This window comes from Herpailurus yagouaroundi, unplaced genomic scaffold, assembly GCF_014898765.1.
Source record: "Herpailurus yagouaroundi ecotype Mexico unplaced genomic scaffold, PumYag 29, whole genome shotgun sequence".
Taxonomy (NCBI): Eukaryota; Metazoa; Chordata; class Mammalia; order Carnivora; family Felidae; genus Herpailurus; species Herpailurus yagouaroundi.
This window is the reverse complement of record NW_024412377.1, coordinates 90,415,210-90,437,485: the sequence shown is the minus strand read 5'-3', so window position 1 is coordinate 90,437,485 and position 22,276 is coordinate 90,415,210. Positions and strand designations below refer to the sequence as shown.

The window sequence follows — 22,276 nt, the reverse complement described above, 5'->3', positions numbered from 1 at the left end:
ATTTTTGTAACACATCTGAAATAAATACATATTTGCTGTAGGAGTATACATTTCTAGGAAGAGAACATACTCAGAAAATAAAGATTTGAGGTGTTCAGGGGGAAAATTATCCTCAGGAACCTATGTCAGCAAAATCATTCTTTTTTAAAATTTTTTTAATGTTGATTTTTGAGAGAGTGCAAATGGAGAAGGGCAGAGAGAAGGGGACAGAAGACCTGAAACGGACTCTATGCTGACAGTAGCAAGTCCAAAGTGGGGCTTAACTCACGAATTGAACCCTGATACCATGACCTGAGCTGAAGTCGGATGGTCAACCAACTGAGCCACCCAGGTGCCCCAGCAAAATGATTCTTGAACTGCCCAGTCCCTAAGCAATTTCCTGAGTAGGAACAAGGGTGGAGGTGGGGTTGGAGACCAATTCAACATGGTATTAGAGTCACGGAGTTTGCAGTAACAACAAATTTTTCAGTGTGGTAGTTCAGGTTTAAGTATTATTCATTAAAGAGATAATCTGAAAAAATTAAGTCATTAGAAGAAAAAATGTAATAAATCATTTGGAAAACAATAGCATTTGTCTTTGATGTTTTTATAAAATTTAAATTTGGGTTATACAAGTGTTTTATCAATAATAGGAAAGCTGGACATTTTGAGATAGGAATAGGAATAGACGTTTTGAAATTTACACATGTTGAATAAACTAACTTTAGCTGAATACAGATTTATTGACGGTAGGAAATAAATGAATTTCTAGCACATTTTTAAAAATTAGATTTCCCAATATATTTTTAGATTTCCAGGGAAATTCTTCATTCCAGACTATATCTATCATAAATAAAATATTGTCCAAATATAGTATAGTATTTTGAATTTCACCACAATGAACTCCAAAGTAAAGATCTTTCATCATTGATTACCTTGTAATTTATTTATCATTTACTCAAAAAACTAAGTTGGAAAATCTGGTTGTTGAGAATGCTTTGAAAATATAAACTGATTTCAAAGGACCAATAGCGACCCCTTTCTTTTTTGTACTTAAATATCAAAGACTTAAATTCAATAGCTTACTTTTCTTTTGTTCACAAAAGTTATTAATGTATGTTAGTGAAAGATGACACTCAAGCAGAAGAATAATTTCAGGGTAATTAAGTAGTTTCTTACACTTAAGGTTATTAAGATACTTCTTGTTTATTTGCTTTTTTTACACACTTCTTTTGTCCGCATCAAAACAGAATATTGCAAAGGAAGATATATAGCTTAATAATCCACACGAATTAGCATTACTAGACTAGTCAGAAAATACCAATGCATATAACAGCTTTTATGACAAATGAATACTTTTCATTTTTTTTAAGTTTTTTAATTTATTTTGAGAGAGAGAGAGAGGGTTCAATCAGGGAAGGAGCAGAGATAGAGGAAGAGAGAGAGAATCCCAAGCAGGCTCTATGCCACCAGCACAAAGCACAACTTGGGGTGATCTCATGAACTCTGGTATCATGACCTGAGCCAAAATCAAGAGTCGGAAGCTTAACTGACTGAGCCACCCAGGCACCCCAATACTTTCCAATGTTTTAATTCTCTTAATATAAGTGTATTAATGCTAGCATGCTTTTTATATGCATATGTTACTTTTTCCATATATAAGTGTGATACACATTTGTTATTCAGTTTTTCACTTTAGATTTATATATTAACTGAGATATTTTTGTTTTAAATCTGTTTGGGGCACCCAGGGGACTTAGTTGGTTAAGCCTCCAACTTTGGCTCAGGTCATGATTTCACAGTTCATGAGTCCAAGCCCCCTGTGCGACTCTGTGCTGACAGCTCCGAGCCTGGAGCCTGCTTCTAGTTTTGTGTCTCCATTTCTCTGCCCTCTCCTGCTCATGATCTCTCTTACTTTCTCTCTCTCTCTCAAAAATAAATAAATATTAAAAAATTGTTTTTGAATCTGCTTGATTTGGATACAATGAAACACTATTATTTACTGCAACCTCAACTGTTATAACTAAAGTATTAAAGGCAGCTAAATAAAAAGAATGAGTGTGATATTGCCAAGCAACAGCAAAGCACTCAATGAATTTCATAGCTGTAGCAAAACTTTTCTCTTAAAAGAGGAAAAAGATATTTATATGAAACTTCATCATCATAATCAAATATAGCACTACTATACTGTATATTGACTTTATACACCATACAAGACTTCACTAGGACTGAAATGTATTATTAAAAGTAGAGTGACAGGTGTGACAAAATCTACTGCTTGTGTGCCTTCAGCTACATTAAGTCTCATCACAAACTGAAAGAAAAATGTATCACATGGGATAAAGAATAAAAAGAACAACTCCAAGGGTTATTATCTTGTCACTTCCTATATACCTAGACTTACTCTATAGCCCTTCTTTTAAGTGAATGAAGAGCTAGAATACATTACAGGCTATAGCATGCTTCTTTCTAAGACCTCTCTTTCAATTTACTCTTCTGACCTTAAGTGATCACCTCTAAGCCCATGGCCTCAAATCAACTCTAAATTGATGATGCTCCAAATTAGTTTTACCTCAGAATTCTTCTCTGAGGTCCATATCCACTATGGGCAATGTTTACTCAATTTCTCTATTTGGGTGTCTCAAGAGTGCCTCAATTTCAATATATCCAAAACTGAACCAAAATTTGTCAGTTTCCATTTTTGCCTTCTAAGTATTGTTCTCTTATTCATTTATCTTTATCTCCATTGAGAGTATCCCAGTCCAATCTACTATTATATGTCATCAAATTCTGCTATCACTAACAGCCTTCCCACTGGTCTCCCACAATTCATTTTTGCCCTATCCAAGTCATTCTTCACTCAATAGCCAGTAACATTATTTTTAAGACCAAAAAAAAAAAAAAAAAAGATCTTGGGACAAAGGGAAAGATAAAATGTATCTTGTACTATTTTCTTTTTGAAAAAAAAAAGTGTATTTTGAGAGAGAGTGTGCTTATGCGAGTGGGGGGAGGGGCAGAGAAAGAGGAAGGAGACAATCCCAAGTAAGATCCATGCTGTCAGCACAGAGCCCAATATGGGGCTCCATCTCATGTACTGCAAGATCATGACCTAAGCTGAAACCAGGAGCTGGCTGCTTAACCAGCTGAGCCATTGATCTTGAACTACTTTCAAATAAAATGATAAATGACCAGAGAAAAATGAACAGAGGAATAAACAAAGTGTAGGACACTGGTGATGCTGACAAGAAAGATCAGATTCAGTGGAGTGGTAGAGATGAAGCCAGACTGGAGTGAGATGCAACACATGTGACAGGAGGAAGTAGAGAAACTGTGTGAAGACAAAGATTTGAAGGAATTTATGGACTGAAGCAGAGAAAGAGGGCAGTTGTAACACTGAAATACTGAATCAAAGGAGGAATTCCCTAGGAAGCAAGGTAATAGAAAATATTTGAATGCTGATTGATCCCTCGTACCCCAACAGGACAAAACCAGGAAGAACAAGAAAGGCAGGTTTCTGTTTTTTGAGGAGAAAACATTTTTAGATAAAATCTGTAGCTCACGGAACATTTCTTCATTGAAAAACTTTGGCCCAATGGACAAGATTGTGATCAAAAAGGCAGTTGAGTAACGGAGTGGTGACCCAACCCCCACCCCTCCCTGCACCCTAAGGCTGATGAATGTGAAGTACCTAGCTGTAAGAGGTGGATCTTCACCAAGAACTCTAAATGACAGGCATTAGAGACTGGTCATTGTAGAACTCTGCCAGACTGTGGCCTCCTGCCACTTCTCATTCATGTATCAGTGGAGTGCTAATAATACCCAAGGGTATTGATCTTTACTCACTCTATAAATAACATATTAAAGTGAGAGGCAATTCGTGTTAGCCTAATGGAGTGTCCAGCGACCAAATTTTCTCAGATTTCTGGGCAAAAGAATTGTATTCCTAATACCCACAAGTTTCTGACATAACATTATACCGGAATGTGAAAGGAAAAGCAGTGGAGTCCTTGAATCAGCACCAAAGGGTGGATAAAGGGATAAAGTGAAATTATTACAATAAAACAATGAAAGGAGTACTGACACTTCTCTCCATAGAGAATTGCAAGTTCCATAGGTTTTTATGTAAAAGCCCAGGCTCTGGAGTTAAACTGGGTTCAAAACTCCTGCAGACTCTGCCACTTACTAGCAGGGTAATTTTAAGCAATCAGTGATCTGGAAAGGTCAGTTTTCTTTGAACAATGGAAACTTTTTTTTTTTTCTCAATTTCACAGTGATATTTTTATTAACACCAACTGTTTTGTAATTATTATTTTTAATGTTTATTTATTTTTGAGAGAGAGAGAGACCGAGAGACAGAGCATGAGCGAAGGAGAGGCAGAGAGGGAAGGAGACACAGAATCCCAAGCAGGCTCCACACTGTCAGTGAAGAGCCCTAGGCAGGTCTCAAGTTCACAAACCATGAGACTGTGATCTGAGCAGAAGTCAGCCGTTTAACTGGCTGAACCACCCAGGCTTACTTTTTAAAAACTTTTTAATGTTTATTTATTACTGAGAGAGAGAAAGAGAGCACGAGCTCTGGGATGGGGCAGAGAGAGAGGGAAACAGAGAAGCAGACTCCACACTGTCAGCACAAAACCCAACATGGGGCTTGAAATCAAAAACCATGAGATCATGACCTGAGCCCAAGTCCAACCCTCAACTGAGTGAGCCACCCAGGAGCCCCTGTTGCTGTTTTTTTTTTTTTGTTGTTGTTGTTTTGTTTTTTTTTTTTTTTAAGAACAGTTACCACTAATATACAAGCTCTGCATCAGTTACCCTTGACTTCTCACATGTCTGAAATGACCAAGGAATAGCCAGTGTTGATACTGTCATAAAAAAGTTTAATGGCCTAACAGAAAAGTGAAACCATGTTTAGCAGAATAACTTATTCAGGAAAGCCTAGCTGAAAATCTTTTCATTTCTATTTTCTCGCCTACATGCATTTCAAGGTTCTTAAAAGTTATCTTAAAAAAGAAAGAAAAAGAGCACCTGGGTGGCTCAGTTGGTTAAGTGTCCAACCTCATCTCAGGTCATGATTTCGCAGTCTGTGAGTTCGAGCCCCACGTCTGGCTTTGTGCTGACAGCTCAGAGACCAGAGCCTGCTTCAGATTCTGTATCTCCCTCTCTCTCTGCCTCTCCTGCACTCTCTCTCTCTCTCTCTAAGAATAAATAAACATTAAAAATAATTTTTAAAAAGACAAAAATGATGTGTATCAGTTTCTCTTATTTAATGTGGCTATAGAAAATACTTGACCAAAAGCATTGACTAAACCCTATTCTAAATAGATTCAGAAAGAAAAAGCTAAGACTCCCGTTAAACAATTTGATATTTCTGTTTCATCCTTACTATTTTGTTCTGTAAATATAAGGCATGGGTATAGTAAGATAAATTTACTAATGTTACTCTTTTATCTTATAATATTATGGATAAAAGAAATTGGATGAACTGGTGAAATACCATGTCTCCATTTGTATTAATAATATGAATGCAGGGATGCCTGGTTCACTTAGTTTATAGAGCATGCAACTCTTGATCTCAGGGTTGTGAGTTCAAGCCCCATGTTGGGTGTAGAGATTACTTAAAAATAAAATACTAAAATAACAATAATAATATGAATGGATATAAACCTTTGATGGACAAATATAAAAGTAAAGCATTTTACCTGTGAAAATTGCAATTTTAAGCATAATAATATTAAAACAAATCCATCAAAATTCAGTGTGGTTTCTTATGTCAGTCTTTGAAGGTTGGCATCTTCCCTCACATTTCCTGCACTGTCAGTGGAAAGTAGAGTGTTTTATCAACTTCTAGAGAAAAGGCAGTATTCTAAACAGGAACGGTTGACACACTTTTTTTTTTTTTTTTAATAATGAGCAGTTTATTGCCATTAAGACAAGAAAATGCAGACAGTCACTTGTAACTCTAATTGCAGGCATTCTAAAATGTCTGTTTGGAAAATTACCTCTGGTATACTTATGAACTACTTTGAGATATATAAATTACAAATTTTTTTACAGGAAACTAATCAAATTGTATATAAATATAGTTCAATCATCAATTTAAGATACAAAGTTGCTACACTAACTTTAAAGACAGCAAGTATGCTTCATTCCCTTACGTATACTTAATGTTTGTTTTAAAACAGCTCAGGCCTATGTCTGATATAACAAAACTTTGTGCCTCATTCCAGAAAATACTGTCAAATTTAATGAATGAATGATTCAATGAGTGAATTAGCAAAATAGTTAACCAACTAGTAAAGAACATTTATAGAGACAAAAATAGGTACTTTATTAAAGGATTGATTTAGAACTGTTTTTTTGTATTGAAAATGTTAATCTTGATTGTGTCAAAATCTTTCCAACTAGGATCATTCCTTTCATCTCACCCATTGCCTGAGCTTGGTGTTCTTTCTTTCAGTGACACTGGAAGGATGTTATGTTTACTTTATCGCTTATTGAACATTGTTATAATCATCTATATTTTGTGTCCCCTACTAGACTCTAACCTACCTTAGGGCCGAGGTCTGTATTCCTGGTAATCGAGTGCTCTACCCAATATGTAGCATTGTACCAACATTACATGAGTTAAAATGTTTTGAATATATAAATAAACAAGCTCATCTGGAATGAAATGAGTGACTTGGTATAGAGACTGAGAGGACCAAGGAAGGCTCTCTCAGGATACCACAGTATTTCTTTAGGATAAGGAAACTTTCACCAAGCAGTGGATGCAAGGGACATGGTTTAGGCAACCATATGCGAAGCATGAAAATTGGTAATGTTAGCCATTTCCCTTCCTTCTTTTACGTTTATTAGTTCTGACGTGTTCTGTGTACTATACCATATAAAATAAGCATTTTATTTGAAATGGCTAAACGTATTGACATTGATTAGTAAAAATGTTCCAAAACATCCTCTTCTATCTTCTGGCTGCAAAAGAACAAACTTCAAAGAAGCAGTGAAATCACTTCTCTGTTCTTCCTGTGTGCCTAAAAACAGTACACATTTATAAATATAATGGAATTGATTTTTTAAATTACACAATTTGGTAATTTTTTCTGTAGTCCATTCATATTTTAATTACTTAATCCATTTTCCCTTTAAAAACAAAAGTTACACATACTTGAGTAATGAAATGTTTGTTTTAAGTAAACAAAATAGGAGACTAAATTAGATAATAAAATTTCGTACTCTGTTCTTTTTGTTTCACTACTGAAGCACCTGTCAGCCTATCTTATTTTTAAGTACACAAAACACATTACAGATTTTGCCAATAAAACCCAAGAAGGAGCAAACAAGATTAAGCAACATCATCCTTTTTTTCTTATCAACTGAAAATCAATGAACTTAGAAACTGTAGTTTTGGTCTTCTACAGACCAACTGTTATTCAGAGAAAAACTATACACTGTTACAAAATTTTAGGTAATGCTAACAACCTTCTATATACTCCCATTTTACAATTAGCTAGTAATTAGTAACTATCTAAAACTATTGTATCCTATTTAAGAAAAATTAACTGTTTCTTATTGTTTGATCACTTCCCCTTTCAAAATAAATCTTAGATTTAATTTTTGTTCATTATTTTGTAAATTATGTTTTGAAAATTTATAATATGCTCATTGCTGCAGGCACCAAAGTGAAGTGAAATGGAGCATTAAGGCTTGTGCCACAGTCTGTTTCCTCGACTCAGTTATCTATATATTTCACAAGGAAATGATTTGACCTAAATACTTTATTTCATTGTTGTTACTTTTTGATATTTGAAAAATTTCCTTAAAATCATATTGAATACTATAAGCAAATCTTAATATACTACACATTATTAAAGACATGAGATAGCATTTTCTTGAAAAATTGATTGTGAATTTTTTGCATTTGTTTTTTCTGGCCTATCCAAATTTTCCTCACATTATTTATAATTTTAATTGCCTCATTAATAAGGTCACATGCCATTAGACTACTATATGTAACATTATGTGTAATACATGCACAAAGAGAATCACTTGTACAAAAAAAAGCTAAAATTGTAAAATTTTAGCATGGAAGCCTTAAATTACTGTGTAAAATTATATTTACACAGTAATATGTTTGAAAGGGATAAAAATGATTTATTGCCAGAAACAATAAAATTTTGTGAAAAAGTAAAAAAATGTATCATGTTTTCTTGTATTTTCAATTTGACCATACCTTTCTAGCCAATATGGAAGAAGTGAAACTGTTGTTTAAAAATTATTATTGAATATGCTAATTTCAAATAACCAAAAAAGATGTAATCTAAAATATAATATATAAATTTTATAGTTGCACATATGCCCAGGAAAGAAACTTTTTGTCTAGAAACTTCCATGACTTCGTAAAATGTACATGGTACAGAAATCACCTGAATATTTTAAATTTTGTCCAGAACAGTCTGTCCTAATTAAACAGAACAAACACAGAGAATCTTCCTCCTTCATGTTGTCTGAAATTATCTGTAAAAGCATCATTTCTTTTACTTAAACTTTAATTCTTACTACTTTGGAAAGTCTTCAGAGAACATTAGCACTCCAATATAATGCTAACTCTTATATATTAAAAAGATACTAATTTTAGATCTCATAAAAGGCTATATTTCCCAGAAAGAGTGTGTTTCTTGAGCCTTGGAAAGGAATGTGCAGAAGAGAAGAGTCACAGCGTGGCATGAACTGGAGTAGAAATCAAAAACAGAAATACTAAGGACACCATTTTTCTACTTAAGGGCCATGTTTAATGTAGGTACTGTGTTCACACACAACCAGGTGTGACCTTGAGATGAGAAGCTAGGAAATCAAGTGTAAAGTTTTTAATTTTCTTAGAGCAATATAGAGGGAATATTTTCCTTTCATCCTTTCACTTGGACTCAGAAATAACCAGCTATTGTCTGCCCTGAGATACCCACTTAAAATGGTCAGCACTGCAACACTGAGCAGCTCTGTGTGCATGAGGAAGAGTATTCAGCCTTGTGTCTAGACCCCTCCTCTTTCTAGATATTTAAAACATTCTATGCTTTTTGTTTTCTTTCCATCCTTCTCCATTAAATGAGGAGTACCTTGAAAAGAGAGAGAAAAAAAAAAAAGTTCAAATACAATTCTCATATTCTAGATTGGGATGACCAGGGAGTGGAAATGACACCCATGAAAAGAAAATTGGGAGGAAGAGTAGATTTGTGGTACAGGCTGGAGTTTCACCAACATAACACATTTGGTTTTACACAGACTGTCTGTGGCGCTATTATGACTTCATGGGGCAGGGCAAGGGGCTGTATTAAAATCCTCCAGTGATGGCAGCATTGAGAAATGTCAGGTTAAGTATAGCAGGTTTAGGGCATCGCTTTCAAAAAGATGACCAGTTTGGTATCTAAGAGATACCAAATGGAGAACATTTTCTCCATTATCATTATTAAACCACCTTGTCAGACCTCTTTAATCTTTATGATTTAAACTTTGGAATCCAGCATATTATTTTCCTGATATACATTAATTTGGTATCCTTAATCTTTAACTCCTGTATCTGTCATTCCTTTCCTGGAATTCCAAGTTATTTAAAGTTGCAAAGTAATCACATCGAATCTGTATATTTTCCACCAAGTTTCCATGACTCACATGAGAGAGAGAGTGAGAGAGAGAGAGAAATCTTATCCTGAACAAAATTATGCAGTTATGTATATATTATCATTTTTCATCTTGCATGTTGCTCTAACCAATCTCTAATTCTTTCCTGCTTCCAGGAATCAATCCCTACCACACACACAACCTTCCCTAGAAATGTTGTCTTCTGGAAAGGTCTTGGATTGTGAATTTAAGTCAAATTCTTACTTCTGTTATTAATGTGTATCTAAGCCTTTGTCTCTAATTTTAGAATTAAAGACTTTGCTTTCCTTTTGAGAATGATCAGAAAGTACTGGGATTTTTTTTATTTCCCTGTAGTCAGGTTTTGTCTAACTTCCCAATATATGCAAAGGACTGCTCTGAGAGGTGGATATAATTCAAATCAGTTATTTTACTTCAGATAGTAAAAACCTGTGTCCTCGGAAAAGAACTTTTAATTCATCACCTGTTTTTTATTAACCATAAATTACCTTTAGCTCTACCCTCTCCTACCATTTCCTCCCTTCAGGATAGAATTTCTATAGCAGGAATGCAAAGAAAAAGCCGGGGCGGGGGGAACCTCCAATTTCAGCTTTTGAGTTCCTGAAAAGACTTTGGAAAATACAGGTGACACAACAGGTTGAGTAATTAGGGATTTGGGATTTTGCATCCCTGGATACTAAGCGTCAAAAGTCTTATTAATGCTGATGGCTGTGCTATAAGAATACCAAATTCAGACTTTTTCAGCAATGACTTGGAATATATAAATTTAAATATAATTTATATATATAATAAATGTATATATAATTTATTTATATAGATATAAATAGATATATGTAAAATTTATATATAAATATATAAATTTAAATATAAACTTGGAAAAGTTTATTATAACCTATACATATGCAAATAATACAGAATATAATAATAACAACTTACACTTCTTTGATAGTCCTCACACTCAAGGTTTCTTGTGTGGTTCGGGTTCTCACAATAAAATGAACAATATTCTGAGCTAATCTGGTAAGGGAGGTGTTTTGTCTCACATTTTAAGTTTATATTCTCTTCTTAACAATTAAGCTATTTATCTTTAATAAACTGTATGTATATTTTTTTAATGTTTATTTATTTTTGAGAGAGAGAGAGAGAGAATATGAGCTGGGGAGGGGCAGAGAGAGAGGGAAACACAGAATCTGAAGCAGGCTCCAGTCTCTGAGCTGTCAGCACAGAGCCCGACTCGGGGCTGGAACCCAAGAACCAGGAGACCATGACCTGAGCCAAAGTCAGAGGCTTAACTGATCGAGCCACCCAGGCGCCCCTGTAGAACATGTTTTTAATCCAATGCTGTGTTTTCCTTTGTTAGTCACAAAGTGCTCAGTACTAGTACTGAGCTCCATAGCTTTTCCAGACAAGCTCAGTAAGAAAACTAGGAGATTGTAAGAAATAGAATGTCTGGGGTTTTTCCTTCATAGGATGGTCTTTCTAGTGACATTAGTCAGAAAAGAAGTTCCTTTCCAGTCAAATGGTGATGGAATTTCCTAAGGAACTCATTTTTTAAAATCTTGCATGAAAAGCTGAGAAATGTGTGACCAGTGACTCAAGAGGCCAGGAGGGTAGGGGTGCCGTGGTGGCCTAGGCAGCTTGAGAAGGTATCTTTGGGGCATGTGAGCACAAATTTTGTGGCCTTAATACAAAAGCTGATGATACAAGCAGAGAAAGTGCAGTAACTATGAGGAGGGTAGGATTGATCTCAGCATGAAGACAAGAGGGAAAAGTAACAGCAGCACAAACAGCGGTGTGGAAGTTATAATAATAGCTGCTATGTATTGCGCATTGCTATTGCCAGATACAGCACTAAGCACACGTGTTCACGTAATTAAAAACTAATTGTCTACTTTAAAGGTGGAACTAAGGATAGGTTCATTACCTTCTAAATGAGTGGCTACCAGAGAACACAGATTCATAAGATAGGAATAAAACAGAAGCAAGTTTTAATATCACTTCCCATCTGCCCTTGATGCATTGTGGAACAGAGGGGAGGATCAATGGAAGCTTATAAATGTTCAACACTACGGGCAGTGGATAGCAAACACTGATGATGGAAAAGGGAGCGGGCACTCTGCCAGCAGACTGCAGGACACTCAGGCAGTTGGCCCTTCCCTTGTTGAGAAGGGTGAGTCATTGCAGTTACCCAGATGGATCCCAGCAAGTACAGAAGCATTGGCTCAGACTAGGTGTATGTTGACTCAAGTTGCTGTCAAGAGATGGAATAGGGCAGTGGTTTTCAATCCAGAACAGCTGTTGTCAACAGAGAGGACATTTGGTAACATCTGGAGACAAATTTGGTTGTCATAACTTGGGAAGTGCTACTAGCATCTAGTGGGTAGATGCCCGAAATGTAGCCAAGCATTCTATAATGTTCAGGACATTACTTCAACAAAGAATTATCTAGCCCAGACTGTAAACGGTCCCCTGTTGAAAAACTTTGCAATAGAACACAATTTGGCTTTAATTAAGAATACCCAGGCATCCAAGTTTAAGGTGCTCAGAGGCAATTAACAAATCAATCCTTTTGAAAGTAATATTTTATTGCTAAAAGGAAATTATGGGTGATTGAAATATTCTATATCTTAATTATGGCATTGGTTAACAAGTGTATACAGTTGTCAAATTCATTGAACAGTACACTCTAAATAGATATGTTTTATTGCACATAATTAGTGGCTCAATAAAGTGGATTTTAAAAACTAAATCATAATCTCACCCTCAAAATATAGTATTTGCATTTAAATTCAAAAACTGCTACATAATTTGTTCATTGGTTTCAGCAAACATTTCAAGGAGTGTCTCTATGGAGACATAGACACATAGGTGATCAGAAGAAAACAAAACTTGGTGCCCTGAGAGCTTACATGCAAGTAGAGCATTAGACTTCTTTATATTTCAGAACTACATACTTCAATGGTCAATCCACTGAGAAAGACAGAAAGTTAATTAAAAAGTGACATATGGAGGGCGATCCCAAAAGGGAGTTGTTATGGGGAATTTGATAATATAACACTTCGAAGCAGCAAATATGTCCATTAACCCTTCCAGTAACCCTATAAAGTAAGGAACATTATTGTCCCCATTTGAAAGATACGGGAAGGTATGCAACTTGCCCAAAGCTAAATAGTTAGGGTAGATTGTGCATTTGAATCCATGTCAGTCTGATTCCAGGTTATAATACATTGCCTGGAGTGTGCAACTCTGGGGAAATGTGCAAGACCAAGAAATTATACAAGAATTATGACAATTCAGAACCACTTTAGCAAAGTTCTAAGAGTATATATAACAAGTGGAAATTGAATTCTTATAGAGGCACTGTATAAGATTTCAGGAAGAAACTAGGTCTCTGTAGAGGAGATGCTATCTGTTCAACCAAACCGTTTCCAATTTCCTCTAGGACACACAAAAGTCTCAATTCCTCAGACTCCCTGCATCTGGATGGTAGTATATGACTGATTCAGATAATAGAATTTGGCACAAGTGGTGCACGCTTGAGCTGGTCCCTCACAACCCTGTGTGAGTCACTACTTTCTCTTTGTTAGCATGGTGGCAAGCAGGGTCAACCCAGAGGACTGAGTGGAGGCACAAGAGGATGATGACACTTGAATCACCATGTGGAAGATGGCATGCTGAACATCTGATTCTGACTGTGACATAGTGAGAAATAAATCTTCGCTGTATTAAGCCATTAAAATCGGGGGATCATTTGGTATATTAGCTAGCTTTAATTACCTTACTTAGCCCAGGCTCCATAAAGCAAAAAAGAGAAAACTGATAAAGTAAGTAATACTGCAACAACTCGCTATGTGAGAAAAAATTTATGATGTTTTAGTTTATTTACATGCTAATATTGTTCCAGAAAACATCTGAGGTACAGAACAAAAAGACACATCCCATATAACAAGATAAAATAAATTTAAAATTGGGGAGGAATGTGAAACAAAGGTAAATAAATTTAGAAAAGTAGATGGAGCCGGGAGTGAGATACGCGTAATAGATCCATCGTCTCCACTAAAGATAGGTCACACTTTTGGCTCTAACATTCTAGGAACCAGTACAAGGAGGAAATTACAATCAAGTTTGTTATTCACAGTGCTCATAAGGCAGAAGCAAATCAGCTACCCAGGAAAGGCATATTTATTCTAGTTTTCAGACCAAAAAAAAATTTGTCCTATGGGGCCTTAAAAATGACAAATGTGAAATGTATTGAAACACATCCTACAGGAGGGGGTGGGGAGAGAAACAACCTCCACAGTAAACCCAGCAATAAGATTCATAAGTCTGATATTTATAAAATCTCTTAGTACAAAGTGGTAAGAAGATGCTGAGCACAACACACATTCGATGAAGCAGTTTTAGAATGCTGTTCGGTGAGGGTCTAGTTTAATTGACAGATATGGAGAGAACTGCAAATTAAACCTAACCTACCCTATGGAATAATTTTATAATTAGTTGAAATGATTAAAATAATGTTTGGTGAGTTCAGTAATAATTTTCTCAAACTGCATAAATATTCTCAAGAAATTCCCATTTTTCTTAATTGTTAGTTCAAAGTGAAAAGCCAAATACAGAAACTGTTATAGCATAAACAAGCACATCTTGATGGGCTGTATTAACCATATAGTTGCCAATCCATGGTCCAGAGAAAAAGGGGTGCCTTTGATCTAATCTCTGGTCAAAATATAGCAGCAGCTTAACATGCATTGACCAGCAGTAATGGACCTGGTTATAAATAAAGATTTCCATAAATCTTAAAAAAAAAAAAAAAAGGTTGGAGGGCACCTAAGTGGCTCAGTTGGTTAAGTACCCAACTTCAGCTCAGGTCATGATCTCACGGTTAGTGGGTTCAAGCCCCACATAGGGCTCTGTGCTGTCAGTGGTGTGTCTGCTTTGGATTCTCTCTCTCTCCCTCTCTCACTGCCCCTCCTCCACTCGTGCTTTCTCCCTCTCTCAAAAATAAATAAATCTGAAAAAAAAAAAAAAGATGGGATCCTTATTGGCACAATCCTTCACAATCATCACATGTAATGCACCAAAGTTCATTCTATTCCCATTTATTTCCTGTTTTTCTTCTACTCTAACAAAAAAAAGCATTTCCTTTAGAATGATGCATCGAATTGATTTTCAAAATTCCCTTCCTCACTTAAATTATGTGTTTCTCTAAACTAAATAAATAAATCATTTAATCACTTAGTATCCCAGTTATGGAGACAACGGGGAAACGCCATGGTAAATTTAAAGAAACCTGTTCAAAACAATGATAAATACCACTGCAAGTTAAATCAAGATGGAGATGGAACATAAATATAGTTAGAATCAATGACTTTCAAACTGAGAAGTGTTAGTTTCTGTATTCATCTTATACAAATGTATCTACCTCTACCTGCCAACACTGAATGACAAATAATTATATTAGGAGTTGATCTGTCAAAAAAGTGAATCGTCCTTAAACCTATCTTGAGATTAAGAAATAATATTGGAATAAGAAACATGAAATGCTTTTAAGGAAATAATGGTATTCAAAAGTAATGAAACAAGAGGAAGAGTAAAATACACAGCTTGATCAAGTAAGAATTTTTTGGCATAACTTTTTCTTCCAGTTGGTCATCACTAAATCATTCAAAAGGCTGGCAGAATATTTTCCAACCCTGATTGCTACAGTGGAATTACATTTTGTCTTTTCCTAAAACCAGGTGTTATTTTCCCCTACAAATGTAAAATTTCAAATACAAGTTAACACAGAGTTCTGATTTTAATTCTGTAGTATGAGATATTCTAAAAATTTAAGACCAAAAGAAACATGTTAACTTGAGTTTTTCAATGTAGGATAGAAACATAATTTCTTTACTAAAGAATCCCTTTCTAAATAAACTCTAACCTAGTTCTTAAAAATCTTATATAGTAGCTGTTGAGAGAAATGACAAATATTGTACTTTAATTTTTAGAAATACTGTTCTATATAATGTAACTTCAGTCTCCAAAGACTCCTCTGGGTCTAGAAAGTACACTGCTCACTCTATGATATACACCCTACTCAGTACTTAAAATAATTGGATTTTATTTTTAAAATATAACTTTGGAGTAAACTTCATGTCCCTAAAGATGTTTTCTATTTTGTACCAATATGTGAAATGTCTCATTTCTCTTGAAATTCATTTTATAGCAAAAGAGTATCATACTGAATCAAAAGTTTTCTCTAAGATAATTCACATTTTTCTTGCCAACTATAATGACTAAATTTAGATTGTTAGACCAATAAATAGTGCATGATACCTGTTCCAGGTTTTGTACTCCTATATAACAAACTACCCCAAACTTAGCAGCTTAAAACAATATTTTATTTTTTTCTCTTACAGTTCTGGAGGTTGATGGGCTCAGCTGGGCAGTTCTTGTTTAACATAGCTCATAAAATCATAGGCAAATCATAACTGTGGCTGGAGTCACCTGAAGGCTTCTTTACTCATATATCTGGTGCCCAGGCTAGGATATGGCAGGAAGAGCTGGAAGCTGATCTGGCCTATTTTTCCCTCTCATTTCCTCCCCCTCCCCCCATGAGGCTTCTCCAAAGGGTTCGCTTGGGTTCCCTTACAGTCCTGGTACACTCAGGGTAGCTAGACTTCTTACATGGTGGCTGTCTCCTCTCAAGAAAACATTCCAAGTTGCCTGAATGGAAACTTCAAAGCTTTTGATAAGTCAGCTTCAGAAATATCTGAATATTACTCTATTGCATTCTATTGGTCAAGCAGGTCTCTAAGGTCAAGAGTGGGGGGAGTTAGAACCCACCTCTCAAAGGTAAGAGTTACAAAGAAATTGTGGCCATCTTTAATTTACCACACACAATGCCTATTCAAAAAAGAAGATTAACAAATTTCTTAAAACTTTTCCTTCCCTCCATAGCGAATTTTAAGAGATTGAGATTAGCTTAACACCCCAAAACTCAGAGTATCTTAGCTATTTAACTAATTTATTAATTGGTCACTAATTAGCAATGAAGAAAAATGATATGGAAACTAATAAGAAATTTTCCCTAGAGTTCAGTTTGGCTTTATGACAAAAACATTCTTTAGAAAATATTTTTAAATAACTATCAAGAATGTGTTCTGTGGGTAATATCTAGCCATTAACAAAAAGGTGAGTAATCATGCAAGGAATAAGTGATCTCACCAACTTTCAATCCCATTCCATTTACCTTCTAGTTACCAAGAGCATCAAAAAGTGCACCGTGACTTTCTGAGGGTATTTACACTCCCTGAATTATGCCAGCTGCTGTATCACCATCAAATGGAGCCACTCTGCTTCCCAGACGTTCCATGTTTTGATATGTTCAGCACAGTCATTTTCGTTACCCCTAGAGAATTATCATAGAAGCATCATCTGACAGAAAGGTATGTATTAAGCAAAGATAAATGTTTTATGTAATATAACTGATTCCTAAATATAGATTGATGATAAGAAAGTGTGTTCTTCCAATGGCAGGTGATTTCCTTAAATAAAATGGCTGTGTTACTTCTAGGTGTCTGTCCTGGTAATTCACTATTGCTTAACAAACTATTTAAATTTAACTTAACAAATTTAAATTTTTCTAATATTTATTTATTTTGAGAGTGAGAGAGAGAGCACGCACACACGCATGAGCAGGGGAAAGGCAGAGAGAGATGGGGAGAGAGAGAGAAGCCCAAGCAGACTCTGCACTGTCAGCACAGAGCCTGACATGGGGCTCAATCCCACAAATGGTGAGATCATGACCTGAGCCAAAATCAAGAGTCAGAAGTTTAACTGACTGAGCCACCCAGTTACCTCCAAACTATCACAAATTTAATGGCTTGGAAGAACAATCATTTTATTTTATCTCACAAATTTGTAAATCAGCATTTTGGGCAGAGCTCTACTGGGCAACTCTTCCTCAAATCGCATTGACTGGGGACACTCACTGATGATATTCAGCAGGCAGCTGGACTGAGCTGGAGGATCCAGGATAACTCACTCCCATGTCTGACACCTGAGCTGACCCCTTTTACCTACTTTTGGCCGACTTCTGGGGACTCTCCAGGAGGCCTCTCCATAAAAGTAGTCAAACTTCTTACACAAATGTTCAGAGTTCCCAGGGCAAGTGTTCCAAAAGACAGGAAAGGACGCTGTCAATATCATAAGACCTGGGTAGGACACTGGTACAGTGTCACTTATAACAAATTCTCTTGGTCAAAATAGTCAGAGTCCACCCAGATTTGGGATGAGAAGGCAGGCTCTATATCTTGATGAAAGGATTTGCAGCTATCTTTATTTTGGCACAGGGCCCATGAGGAGGCTGACAGTTCTGAGGCCATTTGCTAGAATCTATCCTGGAGTTCCCTTTGGAGTTAGACGAAAGCCAGATATGCAGGGGAGACTCAAACAGTGCGAATTAGAACTAACAGTGAACCAAATATACAGGGGATATTACATTCATTAGACTGAAAGGGACAATTCAGAAATACTAAATGTGAAAACATTTCCCAATTATAGTCAGATAAGAATCCTTTAATATATAAAAGCCCTGAATGGGACATTTAAAAAATTTTAATGTCTTACATCCTCTATTAGGAGGAGAACACCAGTTATAATGCATTACATGCGTCTCTACTTAATCAGAAGTTACTTGTAGAAATAAACTTGTTAATTTTTTAAAGTGAGGTTTTTTTGCAGGGGCAGGGGGCGGTTGGAGATGGGGAAGCATCACTTTTCTCTTACAGAAGATAAGTAAAGTATATGTTAATGTATATATTTTATACCCAGTTTTCAAAGCAAGACTTTATTTACTGCTGCTGTATTAATGAGCCATCTAGGGCAATATATGCTCTCCCACAGATGAATAACATAAAACTTAGGTTAGCAGGGCTCTTCACAATTTAACCTAATACCACTTTCCCAGCCTTATATATCACTTCCCAATCCCACTAGTCAAAGACCACCAGAAACACACTTACAATTGAACAAGCTGGGTTATTACTCACTGCATCAAGGGAAACCAAATACCATGAAGAGCTATTGGCATCTCTGTAAAAAGATGTCAAGACTTAACAAGATTTGGGCTTGTTTTCTGTGACTATGTCTATCTTACCAAATCTCACTTAGCAAAAAGAAAGACTAATCCAAGGTTAAGGTGGTAATTGGTGAAGAGACAGAACTCATCATGTTAGACTGGATATGGTGATGTTTGGTCATTTTTGTTATTTGGACAATGTTATGTTTTGTCTATGTTCAGATATGAAAATGGAGTGATCTTACTCTTTCCTTGATCCATCACTGACACAGAGTAACTTCGTCTGATGCTGATGTTCTGTGAAATTGTTTATGTTCAGCAGAACACCAATCCTCAGGCCAGGCTAACTCCAGATATAAGAAGCTGCTTTTCTCTTTCACTCTCTGAACATGCCATACATCGGCCTTGAGTTTGCTCTGCCCTGTCTCTAATTCTATTTAATAACCTATATTTTTCAGGAATCCTTCCCTTAGCAATTCATCTCAATTTTCTCTCCGACATATTTTGTACTACATAGTGTTTGGTTACTTCTTCAAAGTAAACTTCAAAGTTTATGCTTTGTTCGTATAAGATCACGGTATACACCTCTCTCAGCGCTGGCAAAGTACTGCAAATCACAGGCTCCTAGCATTAAAAGAAAACAAACAAAAAATCCCCAAAAAAGAAGAGGTAAAGGTTTATTTTTGTGTCCCATAAACTCGGTGAGACTGCGTCACTCAATTCAGTACAACTGTTCTGGAATCCGGCCCCCAAAATCCTGATCAGAACTCGACAAGAAATCAGGTTTGACTAAATTGCACGTAGAAACCCCTTGGGCTCTACCCTCCCGGCCTCCCGAACACACACACAGCCACTACCTCTACCCGACCCCCACAAGCAATCCGGCTCTCGCGTCGGACTACGTTTCCCATAGTCCTTCAGAGCCGACAAGGGGATGCCGCGCTCTGAACTACAATTCCCACAATCCTCAGACCCCACCATCTTGTCTCATTTTCTGTGGCCGCTCCCCATTTCCCATCTTCCCTTCCGGGTCTTACACACCGGAGAGCAAGGTCGTGAAAAGAAGAGGACTTGGTTTGGTACTGTCCTTTCTATCGTCTAGGGGCTCTGCGCTTTTCGCAGAACTTCCAACAGCGCTATGTTGGGACAGAGCATCCGGAGGTTCACAACCTCTGTGGTCCGTAGAAGCCACTATGAGGAGGGCCCAGGGAAGGTTAGTGTGTTAGGGGCCCCGTTTGGTTGGGGGAGGGGGCACTTAGCTGCTATTTGCTGAACTCCAAGGCCTCCCAAGGACCGTGGAGAGGGAGACGGTAAGCAGGAGAGGTGAGCTGGGGCGTCGGGTAGCGTTCAACTTCCCCCAGGAGCCAGGGGCAAAGCGCAGGACCCCGGTTGCCCGCCGTCGGCGGGTAAAGGAATCAATAGGAAGAGCCTTAGGCCCCACTTGGCCCTAGCGCTCCCCGCCGCGCCCTCCGAGATCTGGAGGGTCCCTGAGGCCAATGCTGCAGATATTTGTGGCTTAAAGCCGAACTAGAGGTCACCGGACTCGGAGTGAAGGTCGTCGGAAACAAAGGAGGATGTGAGGGCCTGTGGTTGTGGGTCGAGTCTAAGCTAGTTAACTAAATTAGAAGTATTAAATCTCTTTCGTTGAAGTTGGATTTAGCGTCAAGTATCAATAGCTTAAGTCGAGTAGTTAGCAGTAACAACCTCCAGTGATCGAGGCCTAGTAGGAAAGGGCGGAAGAAGGGTTTTCGATGGTAGCGCCGCTTGATTATGAAAAAGTCAGTCTTCGTAATTCAGTTAACTTTGCCGTGTGCCTTTACAAGGTGACTAGTTTCTAACAAATAGCAAACCAGAACAGTGCATTCTTTTTCTAAAACAGGTCCCCTGAAGAATAAATTTTTCGGCTTTTCTAAAGTAAAAAGGAAAACTTAACCAGTGTGATACACCGGAGTTAAGACCACTGCCTGTGCTCAGTAAAGCCAGTGCTTTTTTTTTTTTTTTAAACCTTACAGTGTTGTCCTACATGAAGGTCATAGGATGTAAAACATAATGTTTGAAATAGGATATTATATATGGCATACATAACCTGATTATGTGTAAAAAAAAAAAAAAAAATACCTAACATCCCCTGTGTACGTCTATAATCTATAAAACCAGATGATTCAGTTTCATTTTTGTTGGTTGGTCTCTTTTTTCCCCAACAGAATTTGCCATTTTCAGTGGAAAACAAGTGGCGGTTACTTGTTATGATGACTATGTACTTTGGATCTGGATTTGCTGCACCTTTTTTTATAGTAAGACACCAGCTGCTTAAGAAATAAGGATGTTTTAATTAATCCATTAAACAGGTAATTAATGGATTTCTAATCTTAAAACATTGTTTTTCCTTATACCCCCCCGCCCCCCCCATCACACCCACACAGTGTGTAGGGCTGATTTCTGAAGTTAGTGTAGATGTGGCCTTGGTGGAGACACGTTGGTGAACCAATAAACAAACGTTTCTTTGCCTGAAAGCCAGTGTATATTGGATACTACTGTTTGTCAGGCACACTTTACATTTATGTCATCTAGTTAGACCTAGCAAGCCTGTGAGGTTGGGTGACTTCACCTGGCCTAAGACACAAAGATGTTTAAGTTGCCTCATATCCATTAACTGGTGATGGTTAACCAGGATTTTTAGCCAGTCTTGTTTCACTTCACACACTTAACCAGGTAGAGTTCTGATAGACTAATTAACGTTAGGGCAACACATGTTTGTGCATACCCCAATCAGTCTTACTGCTAGAAGATTAACAGATTGTTTGCGTGAGAAGAAAAGATTTATTTAGCATAATTGTAATCAGAATTTGCCTCCAAGCAACATTTTGGGAAGATCTGTGGAATGATTGTAATAAATTCCAAAACTATCCTTTGGAAAGAAAAGACTCTATTCTTCATAATATACAAGGGAAATTCTTTATCCAAGTGATGCATAATGGAAAGATTTTGGTGCATATGATGAAGCAAATCAGTATGAATAAAGTCATGATACTGTAAACGCTTTCTGATGTACCAAACTGATGGACAGACAATATGTGTATGAAAAGTACATGGTTTCTGTTTTAATAGGTTTTAAATACCAATATATATTTTTTTTTATTTGCAGGTGTGAAAAGGAGCATTTTAAGAGGTGCAGTCTCTTTGAAAAATGGATCAAATTCTTGAATTCAACATACTCAATATGTTTGTAAATAAACTTATGGCATGAATCCTTAATGCCTCTTCTCTGAAACCTGGAATGTAATAATTGTGCTGACTTTTTATTTAGGAAATATTCTAGTATTTGTTTGCTCAAAATATGTGTAAATTTAGCCTATTTCTTGGTTTCAAATTTTGAGATTTAATTTTTGATTACTAGGTCAGGACCTTGTTGGTAATTTATGTTATATAAAATGCAAACTTGACTTTGTTGTCCCAGAATAATTTTTTTTAATTGAAAAAGAGGAAGAAGTTTACATTTAGTCTTTACTTGAAGCAGTAAAGTTGTTTTTCTTCATGAGTGACAATTACTTAATTGTGAGGAAAACCATTAGTGAGTGTATA

The 22,276-nt window shown here is 36.5% G+C and overlaps 1 protein-coding gene and 1 non-coding gene across 2 annotated transcripts; both read left to right on the top strand.

Moving 5' to 3' along the window:
* The first annotated feature begins 19,697 nt into the window (after positions 1-19,697).
* On the top strand, positions 19,698-21,972 carry COX7C (cytochrome c oxidase subunit 7C). The gene is made up of 3 exons (XM_040449268.1): positions 19,698-19,907; positions 20,899-21,042; positions 21,840-21,972. The coding sequence occupies exons 1-2, from the start codon at positions 19,833-19,835 to the stop codon at positions 21,013-21,015; spliced, it is 192 nt and encodes a 63-aa protein (XP_040305202.1). The 5' UTR covers positions 19,698-19,832; the 3' UTR covers positions 21,016-21,042; positions 21,840-21,972.
* Positions 21,683-21,745, top strand: LOC121016996 (small nucleolar RNA Z39). Its single transcript, XR_005784573.1, has one exon. It is a non-coding gene; the product is annotated as a small nucleolar RNA Z39 (small nucleolar RNA).
* Positions 21,973-22,276: the final 304 nt, after the last annotated feature.

Coding starts and splice junctions, on each gene's coding strand:
- COX7C (XM_040449268.1), top strand. CDS start 19,833: ATGTTGGGACAGAGCATCCGGAGGTTCACAACCTCTGTGGTCCGTAGA. Junction 19,908..20,898: donor ATGAGGAGGGCCCAGGGAAG/GTTAGTGTGTTA, acceptor TTTCCCCAACAG/AATTTGCCATTTTCAGTGGA.